Source organism: Mchenga conophoros, linkage group LG8 (genome assembly GCF_057382185.1).
Source record: "Mchenga conophoros isolate Kocher_MC1m ecotype Shallow Benthic linkage group LG8, M_conophoros_male_GT1.1, whole genome shotgun sequence".
Lineage (NCBI taxonomy): Eukaryota > Metazoa > Chordata > Actinopteri > Cichliformes > Cichlidae > Mchenga > Mchenga conophoros.
In genome coordinates, this window is record NC_140533.1 from 15186320 (window position 1) to 15204090 (window position 17771).

The window sequence follows — 17771 nt, forward strand, 5'->3', positions numbered from 1 at the left end:
AAGCCTTTGCCTCTCCTTTTGAAGAACTGTTTATCTATCTGCCAAACTGGGCATCAACGTACAGGGAGGGCAGAATAGGGGGCAAAAGTTAGAATTAAAAATGCCTAATTTGTTTTTGATGTCTTTTGTTAAAATGAGTGGTTTTAATAATTTTCAGACACACCTTCCAAATGTTATTATAATGAGTTGGCACTTGGTCTTTTGAAGGTCATAAGCTTCCTTCGGCGTGATGATATATTGCAGGTATTGACTTTGAGTGCAGAGGGCTAAATGCAAACACGCTTACACACACATAGGATATGATTAGAATAAGTCCCTGGGACATTCTGAATATTCCAAACCAATTCTGAATCGCCAGAAGATCAGTAGATGACAACATTAGATTATTAGAGCTAGGAAGAGAGGTGTTTTGGTTTTCTGTCTCTTACAGAGAAAGGAACAGACACCAGACGAGGTCACAGATATACGGGGATCCTTCGCAGCAGAGACAGACACGGTGACTGCCGAGACACCAACTGGGTCCAAGTGTCATGGCGTTTGGGCTCCGATTAGTCACCTCAAAGGATGGATCCCATAAACACAGCAATAACCATGAAGGGGTTGGCGGAAATCCAGGAACACCAGACCAGCGAGGCTCTTGGTCAAAAGGGGGACGTGTTCCTGATCTTTTTCTGGAGGATACACAGGATACACAGGACCCGAGGATACACAGATCTTTGTTTGAAATCGGGGCAGAATAATCCCCTGATCTGTGCCACGACTGAAGGGTTGTCTAACCCCTGAGGTTGAAGAAAGAAGAGCAGAGGTTCACCCAACTGGAAGACACTGGTAGCTGCAGCAATAAAATAAAGGCTAAAAGCTCCTCGGACAGAGGTTCTAGTCTGAGTACGTCTGAAGGGTATAAGGTAGCACCAAAATGAAGCTGTGGGAGAACTGAGGAGTGTCATCTGTACCGGCTACTGTTGTAATAATAGTTTTTCTTGCATCTGAACTGCGCAAACACAGAGGTCATCTCACATATGGTTCACCCAACAGGGGGACAAAGGGCCTCAGGGGTAAGAAAAAATGAACCCGATAACACTGGATTACAGGGTGTAGGTGAGCTCTTTATTCTAAAGAGCTCAACAGGGGGAGTGTGGGATTATAATATTATTTTATGCCATGTTATGCCCCTAATTAAAGATTGTGAATTATTATGTAGTTTTAGTTTGCATTATTCTCCTGAATTAGAAGAAGGTGATAACTATTGCATTTGTTAAACTGATTTGCATTACATTAGACTGCTGATTTATTGTGAATGAATGATATTGTTTTATGATGCATTATACTGCTGAGTTATAAGAAATACTGTTCACAGAAAGTCATCGCCTTATTTGTCTGATTAGAAGGGAACAGAATATACTGGAGAGGTTTTCTGCCCCATCTCAGCAGGAGCAGATAAACAGGGAGCCAAGGTCGTAGCTTAGGCGCCGTGTGAGAGAAAGCATGTGAATGTTTAGGCTTTTATGATAAGGTGGGGGCCACTAGAGGCTATAAGAGTTTGATCAATGCTCCACCATTTTGAGATCTTATGCTGGGACGATCTGATTTCCTCGTGTCAGCGTTGTTCCCACATCATCATAATTAATGTTGTTCCAGGTTCAACATTACAAGTGACCAATCACCTTCTTGTGACGTCATTCCATTGCGACTTCGAAATACCCGCCTTCGAGTATTTTGAAATACAAGTGAAAAAGCGAGAAACCGCCGCCTGTCCGCCGAATTTGAAGTCAATATAGGATACTTTCCTTTAATAAACGGTAAGCATTAAACATATGTTCCTCACTTGGCTTGCTGTTTGTTTGCTAGCGATAAGCTACTTGACGACAGCATTAGCTAACCAGTGTTCTCTAGACCAGCGTTCCCCAACTTTTTGGGTGTTTCGTGGCCCGGGGGTTGGGTCAGGCAAAATTGCAGTAGCTTCCCTGATCATTTTACAAACGTAAGTGAAGAGAATCTGGACTAAAAGGCCTAGACTTATGGTTTTGTGCCGAATCTATGAATCAAACTATCACCTGGAAACATAATTAACTGGTCCATAGCTGTGAAACTGGACATGAGTTCTTGATTCTATGGAGATTAACAGTAATCCAGAAATTTACAAATTTGTCCTGGTACATCGCGTAAATGTTGTCCCTGGGACATCGTGTAAATGTTGTCCCTGGGACATCGTGTAAATGTTGTCCCTGGGACATCGTGTAGATGTTGTCCCTGGGACATCGCGTAAATGTTGTCCCTGGGACATCGTGTAGAAGTTGTCCCTGGGACATCATGTTAAAGTTGCCAGAGACATACCATATGAAAGTTTAGCTTCTTCTAGCCCCTGTTTGTTTTATATATATATATATATATATATATATATATTAGGGGTGCAACGATACACAAAATTCACGGTTCGGTTCGGTTCGATACTTTGGTGTCACGGTTCGATATTTTTTCGATACAAAAAAAATGTTCATGCCTTTTTAATTTGTCATTTATTAAAATTATATATATATATTTTAACTCAAAAGTACAGTTTTTAAATTTAACCCTAACCCTTGTGCGCGTTTTTTATTTTGACAGCGAATGCGCACCTGCGGACCACTTATGTGCAGCCCTGGTTATTTAGCTCGTCATATTGCAGCCACAGAAATTATTTTGTCCATGAAACCATAAAGCTGCACTTTCTTTTTGCCTTATAGTCTGATTTGTCATAACTTCTCAGTTTTGTGGTAAGCTTTTCTTTGGCTGTCACTTCTTCACCCTGACCTGTCTTATTTGGCTCAGCAGAACTAAAATATATATCTGTCTGTGAAGGTTCTCAGTCATCCAGGTCATCGTAGTCAAATATAAATCCTGCTGCTTTTACACACGCACTCACATAAGCTCAGCGATTCTCTGCGCGATCAACCTCTCACATGTTTAAGCTTGCTGCGGGAGATTTCACTTGTCATGTTTGCATAGTAAGCTAACGATTAATAAGACTATGTCAGAGGAATTGGTGCGCAAATTATCATCACTCACAGATCAGTGCTGTCGCTCTCTATACACAGTTCGCACGATTGCAAAGTGAAAGCAAAAAAACAAGCGCAAATTCAAACGCGATTTCAATATGTCACATATTGACAGTGGCTCACCGATGCCAATGACATAATTACCCAGCTACATTTCTGAAAGAATGCAAAAGCATTGACATATATTTTTCCTTCCTACAATAGCCCGACGAGCAGGGAAGAGATAGATTTTGGTAGCCCGACTGAAAAAATCGCTAGCCCCAGGACGTCAGGCTAGCGATATTGCAAGCCCTGTATCTGATTGAGGAATCATGCATCTTTGGAAAAGAGAGTTTATTACAGAGAAATGTCTCTTTCCAAAATAAAAGCTATACTATCCGCTTCTTCTGGGCTATATTCTCAGCAGCATAAGGAGAATCATGTGCTAACAGCTGTCTAAATGACTCGGCTAAAGTTAGTAGCATGCTTGTTGTTTTTGTCTTTGCACTAGGATGATGTCGGCGTAAATGTGCAGTCATATTCGTTGTGTTCCCACTAGTGCTTTCAGGTTGATCTCGTTGAAATGACCTTAACGCCACAACACGGCAAATCTCCGTTAACGAGCTACCGCCGATCGCCCCATGCATGGGGCTAGACGGCCAACACGTTAACGAGCTAACTGCGCTAACACACTAGTTCCCACCAATGTAATTGAGCATTGCATGGCACATCCAACATACTGTTTTACTTTAGTCCATGACTCGCTTACCTTCAGGGTCATACGTCACATGAAAACCAAAATAATTCCAAACGCCAGATCTGAATGAGGGTGGGGGAGGTGCCCTGCGCTCTTCCTTCTGACTATGCTGTCTGTGTTGAGCGCTCAGTGGATCTGCGCTCGACAGTGCAGCCTAGGCGGAGTAGTCGAACGCAGATTCACTGAGCGCTCAACAAAGACAGCATCGTCAGAAGGAAAGTTGATAAAATAAATTACAAATGTTGTATTGTTCGATACATATGCGTACCGAACCGAAAGCACTGTATCGAACGGTTCAATATCGATACGAATATCGTTGCACCCCTAATATATATATATATATATATATATATATATATATATATATATATATATATATATATATAGCGATAGGAGAAGGATCGTTGAGTGCGAGAGGAACTGACCTGAAATATAGGATCATGGCCAAGCTTGAAACCTGTATCCCCCGTAGTCGGTGACCAAGATTACGTGAAGTACCCTCAGAAGGTCTGCTAGATGATGTTAATGCAGCACTACGGACGATACCTACAACCACGATTACCGACACTAACAAGCTGATCTACAATACGGCAGCAGTGATCAGTGACATGCTTGGCTACAAGTTGAACAGCCACAAGGGGCAGTACCCTCCATGGAGAAGGAGGCTAGAGGGCAAGATCAAAGTAGCACGGAGGGAGGTTAGCCAACTAACGGAGTTGCAGAAAGGTGCGACAAAGAAGGTGCATAAGAAATACAGCAAGCTGTCCATACCTGAGGCCTTGGAAACTGCCAAGCAAAGACTCATAGCCTTGGCCAGCCGCTTGAGGAGGTACACCAGAGAGATAGAAGGCAGGAGAATAAACCAGCTGTTCTCCACAGAACCAGCAAAGGTGTACTCTCAGTGGCAAGGGAACAATAAGAGAACAGCACCACCAAGGCTGGAGACGGAGCAATACTGGAAGAGCATATGGGAGAAGGACGCAACCCATAACAGCAATGCTCAGTGGCTAGTGGATCTGAGGGCAGACCACAGCGACCTCCCTGAACAGGGTCCAGTAACCATCACAGTGGCAGATATCCAAGAAAGGGTCTCCAGTATGAAGAGTTGGACAGCACCAGGGCCTGACATGGTTCACGCCTACTGGCTAAAGAAGCTGACTGCACTCCACGAGCGTCTGGCAGCACAAATGAACCAGCTGCTAGTTAACGAGAGACACCCGGAATGGCTAACCGAAGGTCGGACGGTCCTGATCCCCAAGGACCCCAAGAAGGGACCGGTCCCCTCCAACTACCGACCAATAACCTGCCTCAGTACTACATGGAAGCTCCTGTCAGGCATCATATCGGCTAAGATGAACAGGCACATGGGTCAATACATGAGCGGGACACAGAAAGGGATTGGCAAGAATACCAGAGGCGCAAAACACCAGCTACTGGTAGACAGAACAGTCAGCCGAGACTGCAAGACCAGACTGACCAACCTGTGCACTGCCTGGATTGATTACAAGAAGGCCTATGACTCAATGCCCCACAGCTGGATACTGGAATGCCTAGAATTGTACAAGATCAATGGGACCCTAAGAGCCTTCAACAGGAACTCAATGGGGATGTGGCGTACAACACTAGAGGCCAACTCCAAGCCCATAGCACAAGTCACCATCAAGTGCGGGATCTACCAAGGAGATGCTCTGTCCCCACTGCTGTTCTGCATAGGCCTGAACCCCCTCAGTGAGATCATTAACAAGACTGGCTACGGATACCGACTACGGAACGAAGCAGTTGTCAGCCACCTCCTGTACATGGATGACATCAAGCTGTATGCCAAGAGTGAACGAGACATTGATTCACTGATCCACACTACCAGGCTATACAGCAATGACATTGGAATGTCATTCGGACTGGAGAAGTGTAGTCGGATGGTAACAAAGAGAGGGAAGGTAGTCAGAACTGAGGGGATTGAACTACCAGAAGGCAACATTGCAGATATAGAGGACAGTTACAAGTACCTGGGGATCCCGCAGGCGAATGGGAACCATGAAGAGGCCGCTAGAAAAGCTGCAACCACCAAGTACCTGCAGAGGGTCAGGCAAGTCCTGAGGAGTCAGCTGAATGGTAAGAACAAGATCCGGGCCATCAACACGTACGCCCTGCCCGTGATCAGGTACCCTGCTGGGATAATAGGCTGGCCAAAGGAGGAGATAGAAGCCACTGACATAAAGACAAGAAAGCTCCTTACCATGCATGGAGGGTTTCACCCCAAGTCCAGCACCCTGAGGCTGTACGCTAAGCGGAAGGAAGGGGGCCGGGGACTGGTGAGTGTCAGCACCACAGTCCAGGATGAGACAACGAACATCCAAGAATACATTGGGAAGATGGCCCCAACTGACCGAGTGCTCAGTGAATACCTCAGGCAGCAGAAACCCAAGAAAGAGGAGGGAGACGAGGAACCATCATGGAAGGACAGGCCCCTGCACGGTATGTACCACCGGCAGATAGAGGAGGTGGCTGATATCCAGAAATCCTACCAGTGTCTGGACAAAGCTGGACTGAAAGACAGCACAGAGGCACTAATCATGGCAGCACAAGAACAAGCTCTGAGCACAAGATCCATAGAGGCTGGGGTCTATCACACCAGGCAAGACCCCAGGTGCAGGCTGTGTAAAGATGCCCCAGAGACAATCCAGCACATAACAGCAGGTTGCAAGATGCTAGCAGGCAAGGCATACATGGAACGCCATAACCAAGTGGCCGGCATAGTGTACAGGAACATCTGTGCCGAGTATAATCTGGAAGTCCCGAGGTCAAAATGGGAGATGCCCTCAAGGGTGGTGGAGAATGACCGAGCTAAGATCCTGTGGGACTTCCAGATACAGACGGACAAAATGGTGGTGGCTAACCAACCGGACATAGTGGTGGTAGACAAACAGAAGGAGACGGCCGTAGTGATCGATGTAGCGGTTCCGAATGACAGCAATATCAGGAAGAAGGAACACGAGAAGCTGGAGAAATACCAAGGGCTCAGAGAAGAGCTCGAGAGGATGTGGAGGGTGAAGGCAACGGTGGTCCCCGTGGTAATCGGAGCACTAGGTGCGGTGACTCCCAAGCTAGGCGAGTGGCTCCAGCAGATCCCGGGAATAACATCGGAGATCTCTGTCCAGAAGAGCGCAGTCCTGGGAACAGCTAAGATACTGCGCAGGACCCTCAAGCTCCCAGGCCTCTGGTAGAGGACCCGAGCTTGAAGGATAAACCGCCCGCAGGGGCGTGCTGGGTGTTTTTATTTATATATATATATATATATATATATATATATATATATATATATATATTTAATATTATATTTAATATTTACATTGTATTGCAAAAAAACCCAAAACAAGTTAAGATGAATTAATGAATATTGACTAATTAAACCTTCGTTATTTTTCCACCAGAAATGGACGATATAATTAGAAGAAGTGTTCTGAATGACGAAAAAAAAAGAACTGGAAAAGATACACAACTTTGTGTGCATGTGTCACAATGCCAGGAGGACCCATTCAGTGTTGTGTTAGAAAAATTGAACTCATTAACCCTTCATGGACATTATAAATGTTTAAATGTTGCCTCAGGTAAAGACAGGAAAAGAGACTATTACAAATTCAACTGCATCAGAGCTGGGAAAAAAAGTCGAAACAGCTACAGAGCAGTGGGCTGTAAGGCCTATGTTTCATTTAAAGTACTCAAATGTTGGAAAGACCACACAGTCATCGTGCAGCGTACATATGATAAGCATGATGGGCATGATCCTTCGGACCCAAAAGACGCACATTTCAACAATATTTCCAGTGATTTGAGGAGGAAGATTGAGGAACTGCTTTCCCTTGGAACTAAGCCAGCCATCATACTAACCGAATGTCATAAATGGGCCAAAGAACATGGACACAGAGATCTTCACAACAGAGAGCATTTTGTCACACCATGTGACATTGACAGTGTTAAAACCTGCATGATGAGGAAGAAGCACTTTAACTGTGGAGACAGTCAAAGTGTACATACCTTACTTAATGGAAAACATCAAGAACATGTTCTCTTCTATCAACCATACACATCTGACCAAGAACTAATGATTGTTTTGCAGACACCTGTGATGAAATCAAACATGGAGAACTATGCAAAACAGTTAGTATTTGTTGACACCACGCACTGCGTTAACCATTATTCATTTCCCTTATTCACACTTGTTGTAAGAGATGATCATGGGCATGGAGTCCCTGTGGCCTATGCTATTGTCAGCAACGAAAGTCAGAAAACCCTGGAAACTGTTCTTGGAATAGTTTGTGAGCATTTCCCAACTTCCCCGAGGTAAATAATACATTGACAGCTATTAATTTTGAAATAATTCCTTTTCAAAAAAGTTATAACATGCCAGAATCTAATGCTATAGCTGCAGCATGGGCTGCAAAAAACTTTCCTTTCCAGTTGTTGAAGTTATTCCTATAGGCTGTATGCAGTATTTTATATATCTACTTGTGAGTTGAAATGTTTAATTTGGCATTGAAGTGGTGCTTTGAGATAGCAAAAACATTTTCATACTGTTTAATCTCATTTAGTGTTTTCTTTTTTTCTGTAGAGCATTTATGGTTGACAAAGACTTTGCGGAAATAAATGCTTTGCAGAAGGTTTTTCCAGAGTCAGCTATCCTTCTATGCTGGTACCGTGTCTTGCAGGTAACGTTGTCTAAGATGCACCTGAAACACATTTTTACAACAGGGTCCTGTTGTTATGATTTGCCTCATTGTGATATTCACCTACTCAGGTTAATGAATATAAAGGGATAAAATGTTGAGTGACTTTGTCCATTCATTTAAGACCACAGTGCACTCATCTTCTGGTGGCTGCTTCCCAAAGCTCTTTTTGACATTTAAAAATATGTTTGCCTGGTTGATTTCTGTAATGCACAGGTCCTCTTGTCCAGTGAGTGACAAAGTTATTTTTGGACGTCAGCTTTCTTTTATGCTTTTTGTACAGCTGCTCCTCTGTCTCTCTCTCCAGATTAACTTTTTTTCTCTTACATTCACAGGCTGTTAATCGATGGCTTTCAAAATCAGAGTCCGGGGTCCATGGGCTTTCTAACACCCAAAAGAGAAATGAAATCATTTCTTTCTTTTGTAAGCTGAAAGCTTGCACATCTGTAAGTGTAATTTGTCTATTTCACATTTTGATTTCTTGATTACACTAAGAGCATAATAACTTTCAGTTGCTAAAAAAAAGTTACAGAGAGATACAAAATAGATTTTTGAAACAATTTCTAAAACTGGCTTCTTAGCTTGCTTATCAAAACAAGTACTTAAGCTGTGCAGACCATCATTGTGTCACCCACTGTGCAGTAGAACTTGTGAGTGGGATTCTTTCACAGACAGATGCTGAAACCAAATATGCTTATAGGTTTAGTGTTCCTTCTTAGCCATTGTAAGGGAAGAAATAATTGCTTCTTAATACAAAAACACGACATATTATTAACTCATTCACTGCCATTGACATCTATAGCCGTCAATTGCAGTGAATGAGTCAATGGGTTTAACTCATTCACTGCCAATGGCTGGCAGTGAATGAGTTAATAACTTAAAATTCTTAATGTTATTCAATAAAAGGAAAAGGGCTTCAATACATAATATTAAAGATTTCAATAGGTCTGTTAAATGGATTGAAATATATTCTGTTGCATCCAATTCTCTTAGGAGGACGACTTTAAAGCCACATCAGCAGAGTTCTGCCAGACATTTAAGCAATACCCTTTGGTGTGCCAGTATTTTCAGAAGCACTGGGAAGGCATTGGCCACATGTGGTGTGACTACGGCCGTCGCTTCAGTCACGCTCGTTCTGAAACAAACAATGTGATTGAAAGGTATGATTTATTATTTTGAACTCATTCGATTGTATTGCTGAAAAAAAGATATTATGCTTTAATCCAAGAGGCTAAACTGAGTAGGTTCTTCATGTCATTGCCAGAACAGGTTTTAGGCAAATCCTTTAAATTCTAGCAGCGTTTTTTATGTTATCACAACAAAAAACAGAGTAGGTGGATTTGCCTAAATCAGCTAAACCGGCACAGAGCATTCCTTTATAAAAGACGTGTGCAATAGGTATTCCAATTTTTTTAAAAATAATTTCAGTCTTGATTAAAACTTTAAATTCCTTCAATTACAGTTACTAATCATTTCAAATAACTGTTTTTCAGATTTTTCCACCGCCTGAAATACCAGTTTTTATCTGGCTACAAGAATAGGCGTCTGGATGATCTGATTGAAGTGCTCCTAGGGAAGGCCGACGACTACTTCTCAGTCATAAAAACCCTGCAAGATGTGGGCCGCATGAAAAACAGGTTTGCTGACACCTTGTCTCAAGTTTCAGACTCTGCTTCAAGACTGATGGAAAATGGTTGGGCTCTTAAAATTACAGTCAAGAACAGCCATGGAGTTAATGCATATCAAGTCCCATCTGAGTCAAGAGAAGACATAGTGTATGATGTCTGCCCTGTTGAGTCCTACTGCAACTGTACATATGGCTTACGAGGACTTCTTTGCAAGCATCTAGTGTTAGTTGCAAAATTAGCAGAGGTTGACAATGACATCTATCCAAACATGGAAACAGACATTTCTAACTTGGCAAAAATTGCAGTGAAAGAAAGGCATTACTTTGTACACTGAGGACTTGAAAGTGATAAAAATGCCAAGTTTGTTTGGAAATCTGTGTTTTTTTGCATCGGCTGAAACACTTCAGTGCACTTGTTGTACGTTCTCTCACTATAACACATGTGCTTGCCTGAAGGTGGCTTGTAGCCATTTTAAACAAATGAAAAACTCTCTGAAAAGTCCTCTATCAACTTTAAATGACACTCCTGTAGTTGAAAGCACAGACAAAAAATGCACAGAAGATGCGGTTGGAAAACTAAATGCTGTTTTAGACACAGTTAAACAGTGGGCATTCATTCCAGAGGGTATTACTGCAATGCTAGATGAACTGCATACAAATGTCTTAAAAACAAAACAAGAAGTAGGCAAAAGTATATGCCAGTACGAAATAAAGACGACAGATAATGCACGCAAAATTAGGCCATTGTATTATAGCAAGAAACGTTCGGCCAGCATCGACATTCCAACAGTCTGTGAAAATGAATGTGAACAGTCGATAACCACTGAAAGAGAGACATCCTCTGGAGAAAATGAAAACCTTTTGGAATACAAAACAAAAAAGAGAAGAGTTAAAGCTAAGTATATGCACAAGTAGACTTTTGTGTGACATTTCAAAGGGACTGCATCCATTACTTCTGTTTATTGAAACCTAAAGCTGAATAGCTGTCTTAACTTTCTGCCAAGGAACAGATGAAAAGAAATTGTTTGCTCTCTCAAGCAGTTGTTATTTATGTGTGTTATTCATTACTTTGGCTTGGTTGCTGTTTTTGATACAAATTCATCTGTGCCCATTGTAATATTTTCATATGTTGCTATTTTTATATTGCTATGCATTATAAATAAAGGATTACTTATTATTATTAAAGGTCTGCATTTGTAATTGTTGGTATTATTTATAAAATATGCGCTCTTAAGTTTTTTGCTCCATAAAACGATACCTGTCACTTTTTGGACATAGAGTATCAGCTGTTGAGAATCCTGACTCATACAAAATAGAAGTAAAAGGTTTCAACATCCAGCCTTTTTATGATTAAATACAAAGTGTAATAACAGAGTTATTGGGGTGTGATTTTGTTAATAGTTAGTCTTAAGTATAAGTTTATTGGTAATGATGAGTAAGAAAATATAGCCAGAATAATGGAATGAGACTAACACCTGACCTCACACTGAGATTTGGTATGAAGTGGCATGTTTGTGCTAATGCTGACATTGGGGCTCAGAGTTCCTGTGTGTATATATTTTTGAACGTTAACTTGGCTAATGTCCAAGGGTTTGACTGCTTTCCTGTTGGATTGTATCACAAAGAACAGGGATAAGAGCACCAGTGGCCGTGCACACCCTCATCTCTCTCCTTCACCCGATCATTAGTGTTGGAAACCGGCATTAGCTCAGAGTAGATTAGACTTTAGTATAGTGCAAGTGATTTGATTTTATGATTATTTGATTCAGTTTTTTCTGTGTTCAAGTTCAATTACTTTAATAAAATATGTTGAATTCAAACAAATAAATAAACAAATAAACTGTGGACATTACCCTTTTAAACCTTTCTGAAACAAGACAGGTAAAAACCAGTGTATAAAAGTTTACATAGGTATAAATAGCTCTAACACTTTACTTCAGCCTGGCGTCCACACATGTGGACATCACATTTTGGGTTATTTAGACCAAAATACTAAATCTTGATCAACAAGTGCCTGATATACAGTTACGAGGACATTATACTGCAACTGTTCTATCGAAATTTCAAATGAATGTCCTCATATGTGGCTCTCATTTTTCTCAGAAACAAAAATTAGGTAAAAAAAAACCAAAAAAAAAAAAACCTGGTAATTCTTTCTTTTTACATTCATCGGGTTCCAATCGGCCCAAATATCAAAGAGAAATTAAAAATGCATGCCATGGAAGATTTCGGGTCTTAGGGGGTTAAAATGACCAGACCCCTCCGGCCTGTTTTCCAGGCCACTAAATTAAACCCAGTCAATTACCAATTGCACAGAATAAAAACCTACGAGGTCCACTAATAGTCCAAAAGTCCAAATCTTTAATAGAAAAGACAGGCAGAACTCAAACAAACAATAATCCAAACAAGGAGCATATATACACACTAGAAAGTAAATAATTACAAGTTATTAAATCAGACTAATTAAATACAGTAAAACTAATAAGGGAAGACGAGCACACGGGAAATAAAAATAACAGTGTAAACATACCAAAACTCAAAATAAAACAGGAAAGCTACTACAAACCGAGTGTGACACAATTACATTCATATTGAAACATATGTGATAATTTTCTTTCTTTGTAGCATTTTTAAGATATGTGTTAGAACAGTCATTATGCTGTTTGGATTAGGAACCAATCATTTTTGCCAAATAGTTAACACAAACTTAGAACAACAATGAACAATTTTCAAGATTCTGATTTACAGAACAAACAAAAGTCACAAAAGGTTTCATTATTTAAGAGACAAGATCAAGTTTTTCACACAGGAATGAAATGACAGAATCCAGTGCAGCGGGGCCAAAGGTGTGTGTCAGCAAACTGAAGGTTGAGGAATCAGTCAGCTCATGTTTAAGGTTGTGTTGGATTTTGAGAAGAGTCTGTCTGTTATTAGAAAGTAAGATTAACAATGTTACACCAATAACCCAAATACGGGGAAATGACAAATAATACCAAAAAAGATACAACTTTCATATTGTTTTACTAACTTACTTTGTCATATCAGCACTTGAATGGTCGATGCCTTTACAGACCATGTCTGTTGTGACATCGCAGGCCAATCTTCCGGCAAACCCGAGGGCTAGCTCCCCAGCCTCCTCTTCACTCAGAACACTAAACACTGTTACTTTAGTTTTGGCCTTCTTAGGCCTGTCAAGAATCATTGCGGGCAGTTTGGCTTTACGGCCCTAAAAAAGAAAAAGTGCAAACACCAAAAGAGCAGAGAGAGACACACACACAAAGTTAAATGCTTTTGTTTACATGGTGTAATTGTGTATGTGTTGCAGCAAATGCACAATTTCCAGCCACATTGTCACTTCATTGATACGAGTAACCTGGATTTATTTCAGGTGACATCAAAATCACGAAATGTATACCTACCCCAATCAAACCTCTGAAAACATGAACTGACATGTTCTCTGCGTTGATTCTGCGCTTGATCTCGTCTTCTGTTATTGTGTAGGTTTTCTTTTTTGAGCTTGGTACAGATAAGCGACCATGCACTCTGTAAACTGTACTAGTTCCTTCTGAATCAGTTTGGAATTCTGTATCTGCATCGATCCTACAACATCAGCAGCAGCAGCATTATCTGTACTCAGACTTGTGCCGTATACTTCTGCTTCTTTTGCGTTGTCTTCAGTCTGTGTACCTTCATCTCTGACTGTCAGTCTTCCTATCTCACTGTTACTTGTCGATTTGCTGCAGATGTTCTCTCCCTTAGGAACTTTTCCTTTGTCATTCGCTGCCTGATGCTTTCCCTGATGACATTCTTCACTGGCTACTTCTATTGCTCCTCCTGTATAGCCACCCACTATGCTGCACAACTCCTTTCCCTCTGCTGTGCTGCACTGTGCTGTTACATAAAGAAGAATGATATAAACAGCACTATATCAATTTAATTGTGAAGAGAAATCCCCACAATACGACACAGTTATGTCTAAAATAGTTTTGTGTAAAAACTGGATCTTGAAACGTCCACTTTAATTACACAGTCCTGGTGTGCAAAGGCAAAATTACAAAAAAAAATTTCACTTTAAACATTTTTGGACATTGTTTAGTTATATTGTGACTTACTCTCACAGAAGATACAGATGCCACAAACAGACTTTGAACAATGCATGTGCTTGTAGGCACCACATTTCTGGCACTGCACCTGTGAATTAAAAAAAAAGAAAAAAGAAGAAGAAATAAACAAACAAAAAACAAATGAACAAAGTCCATTATATAAACAATCTATATGGCTAAGGACATGTCATAGTGTACCCGGTCTTTGGCTGCAATCACACACCAGCACTGACTGCACTTCCTAGTTCGATCTGCAAAATATAATTTGTTTAAGTACAAGTTACATTTTCCAATGTTAGAGAAAAAGAAGGCAGCTAATTTTATCTTTACCTATTGAGGAAAATAAGTAGTGGCAAAGTCGGGACCTGAGCTTTGTGATTTCAGTGTTGTACTCCTCCACTTGTGTTTTACCGTCAATGAGAGATTGGGCAAACTAATAATTGACGAAGAAGAAAAAAAAAAAAAGAACAAAAAGAATTAGATTAACAAAGAAATGTTTGTTTTTTTTTAACCCCCCCGAGAAAAAAAAACAGAGCAACCAAAGCAAAGCATTACTGCTGAAATGGTTCAATCTACAAAAAAAATTGAGATTTTACCATCCTGCCTCTAAGGCTTTAAAAACTGAATAGGCAAAAATGTAAACATTACTTATATAGGTTAAAGCTATAGTTTTCAGTACCATTATGACATGCACTCCACATGAGTTCCCATCCTGTTGATGTGGGTGGCTCACATGTGACAAGGTCCACTCTCCAGTGCAGCCTCTTGCTGAAGCAAATGAGCTGAGAGATCGCAGTTATTACAAATAAAAAGCATATAGAGAAATCAATAACCACGTTCGGTAATGATTTCAATTAAATTAAATATGTTATGTTAAATATGTTAATTAATTACCTCCAGTTTTTCGACACCGCACTTTTTCTGACCTCCGACTCGCCAAATGAATTCATTTAGACTATGGTCCTCTTGGGTATGTCACAAAACTGTTTTGTAAAAAGATGGATATGGTAGGCTTGGGCCTTGAGCTTTCCTAATGAGGGACACTGAAAAGTATCATGCACTAGAGAGAGTGCAAAATCTGTGCAACTTACAAACAAGGTCCAGTGGCTGCCGTTTTCCAGACAGGCTCCAATCAATTTCTCAGATAAAGAATGTGACAAGTATGTTTTTCTGTCAAGAATGACACTGCAAAACTGCGAAAGCTTGTCAGGTGAGACTTGTAATTAATTCTGCAGATATACAAACATATAGAAAGTGTCATTTTTTGTTTACATTAATTAATTTCTATAGTGTGTACAAAACAAATCAAGACCACAGACTCAACACGCACCACTCAATTTTTGGTGTTCTTTATCAGTTGGCCAAGACAGAAATGTTTTAATCTGTGTGCATTGCTTTTGAGCAAGTCTTTACACAGAAAAGGTTTCAGAAAGGTATTTTTCAGGTTCTTCTGACAAGGCTTCAATTTTGGAAAATGCTGTTTGTTTATAGTGGCAACTTATAAACCCTTTGTGATAAGAACATAGTTACCACAGTCCAAGTCATACCTTCAAAAAGTATGCACTTTGTGCTCTTGTGGACCCATCCAAAATTTTTCCAGTGATTTGGCTTGGTATTGGATAAATGTGAGGGAAATTCTATAAAAATAACATAAATACACCTATGTTTTCAAATACATTACAAAAAACGTAAACATACTATGTCATTATGATCAAACAAGCTTTACAACATACCTCACACTGCAAATAGATTAGGCCATCTATTACCTTATAAAACAAATAAATAAATACATATAAAGAAAAACAGAACTAAGGAATACGATTCATTAAGTAAATTGTACAATAAAGTGTCTGTGAAGGTTCTCAGTCATCCAGGTCATCGTAGTCAAAGGAGCTTGCAAAGAAAAGCGTCTGGACTTCTTTAAGTTGCTTGAAGACATTTCACCTCTCATCCGAGAAGCTTCTTCAGTTCTAAGGTCAAATGGTGGAGAGTCCCAGATATAAACCTAGTGGGAGTATCCCCCCACAGAGGGACAAAAGGACCCCCTGATGATCCTCTAATCGCCTGAGCCAAGGTGTGAAACTGGGCGTGGGTCCCAATAAAGTGTATTTAAAGCAGAATTTAACATTAGTTTTATGACAACATAAAAGGATTTTTATGTCAAGAAGTACCTCATCTGAAATGTTTGTCTGGTCAAACAGGGATTTCAAACTTGAAATACCAATAGAGTTTGGTCCAGCTACTCCCACAAGGTAATCTGTGAGAAAGCATATGCTGTAGTCAACAGATATCATTTTCTTTTTGCATGCTGCAACCATCATCCATTTCAGTCTTCTAGGAGCTTTGTCTGGTTGTAGTTCTTTTTTCTCCTTCTCTCCCTTCATCTATTAATTAAATTGTTTTCTGACCTTCCTAACTGTTTCCGACCTGTCTTCCCAATGTGATGTTTAAGCAATATATGTATGGTCAGAAGGGGGTGAAATTTTCATTGCAGTTGTACGTGTAACATTGCATGTGATAATAAAAGGCTTGATTGGTTGATTATTCAACATGAGCTGACATTTACCTGACATTGTGAAGGAGTCACAGTTTCTGTAAGGGTGTAAGAACATAACATGTGGATTTGTTACACTTCTTTTTCACAAGTTAATAACAATCAATAATTTTCATTCCATTATTTACAAGCTATCACACGATGTTCCTGGGACAACATTTACACGATGTTCCTGGGACAACATTTACACGATGTCCCAGGGCAACTTCTACATGATGTCCCAGGGACAACATTTACGCGATGTCCCAGGGATAAGATAAGATAAGATAGAACTTTATTAATCCCTCGGGTGGGTTCCTCTGGGAAATTCGGTTTCCAAAAGCACAGCACCGACAGAAGTTACAGTTACAGAATGAGATATATATATATATATATATATATATATATATATATATATATATATATATATACACATACATATACATATACATATATATACACATACATACATACATACATACATATACACACACACACACAAATACAGAGACAAATATAAATAAAAATAAAATATACGAAGGGGATAAATAGAATAAATAGGAATAAAAAAAAAAAATACAAGTGAACTGCACATTTCAAGTATTGAGGTCTATTTGCACCATTGACTATTTACAAAAGTATTGCACAAAGGTATTGCACAGTGAGGTGAAGAGGAATTTGAGAGAAATTTGTAAATTTCTGGATTACTGTTAATCTCCATAGAATCAAGAACTCATGTCCAGTTTCACAGCTATGGACCAGTTAATTATGTTTCCAGGTGATAGTTTGATTCATAGATTCAGCACACAACCATAAGTCTAGGCCTTTTAGTCCAGATTCTCTTCACTTATGTTTGTAAAATGATCAGGGAAGCTACTGCAATTTTGCCTGACCCAACCCCCGGGCCACGAAACACCCAAAAAGTTGGGGAACGCTGGTCTAGAGAACACTGGTTAGCTAATGCTGTCGTCAAGTAGCCTATCACTAGCAAACAAACAGCAAGCCAAGTGAGG

At 40.1% G+C, this 17771-nt stretch overlaps 2 protein-coding genes across 4 annotated transcripts; one reads left to right on the forward strand and one right to left on the reverse strand.

Moving 5' to 3' along the window:
* Nucleotides 1-7233: 7233 nt before the first annotated feature.
* LOC146568439 (uncharacterized) lies at nucleotides 7234-11008 on the forward strand. Its single transcript, XM_085284493.1, has 5 exons — nucleotides 7234-8112; nucleotides 8381-8477; nucleotides 8831-8941; nucleotides 9489-9655; nucleotides 9989-11008. The coding sequence occupies exons 1-5, from the start codon at nucleotides 7757-7759 to the stop codon at nucleotides 10455-10457; spliced, it is 1200 nt and encodes a 399-aa protein (XP_085140619.1). The 5' UTR covers nucleotides 7234-7756; the 3' UTR covers nucleotides 10458-11008.
* Nucleotides 11009-12460: 1452 nt separating this feature from the next.
* Nucleotides 12461-16897, reverse strand: LOC146568440 (uncharacterized). Of its 3 annotated transcripts, none has more exons than XM_085284498.1 (9): nucleotides 16792-16897; nucleotides 15959-15991; nucleotides 15120-15862; nucleotides 14905-15007; nucleotides 14556-14658; nucleotides 14424-14476; nucleotides 14235-14313; nucleotides 13155-13348; nucleotides 12461-13046 (listed from the first exon to the last, which is right to left on the reverse strand). In XM_085284498.1, the coding sequence occupies exons 3-8, from the start codon at nucleotides 15173-15175 to the stop codon at nucleotides 13341-13343; spliced, it is 402 nt and encodes a 133-aa protein (XP_085140624.1). In that variant the 5' UTR covers nucleotides 15176-15862; nucleotides 15959-15991; nucleotides 16792-16897; the 3' UTR covers nucleotides 12461-13046; nucleotides 13155-13340. The 3 variants fall into 3 exon arrangements, with proteins under 3 accessions (XP_085140624.1, XP_085140623.1, XP_085140621.1); XM_085284497.1 differs by lacking the exon at nucleotides 16792-16897 and having other exon boundaries at nucleotides 15120-15208; nucleotides 15317-15862; nucleotides 15959-16137; XM_085284495.1 differs by lacking the exon at nucleotides 16792-16897 and having other exon boundaries at nucleotides 15959-16137.
* Between the last annotated feature and the right edge of the window lie 874 nt (nucleotides 16898-17771).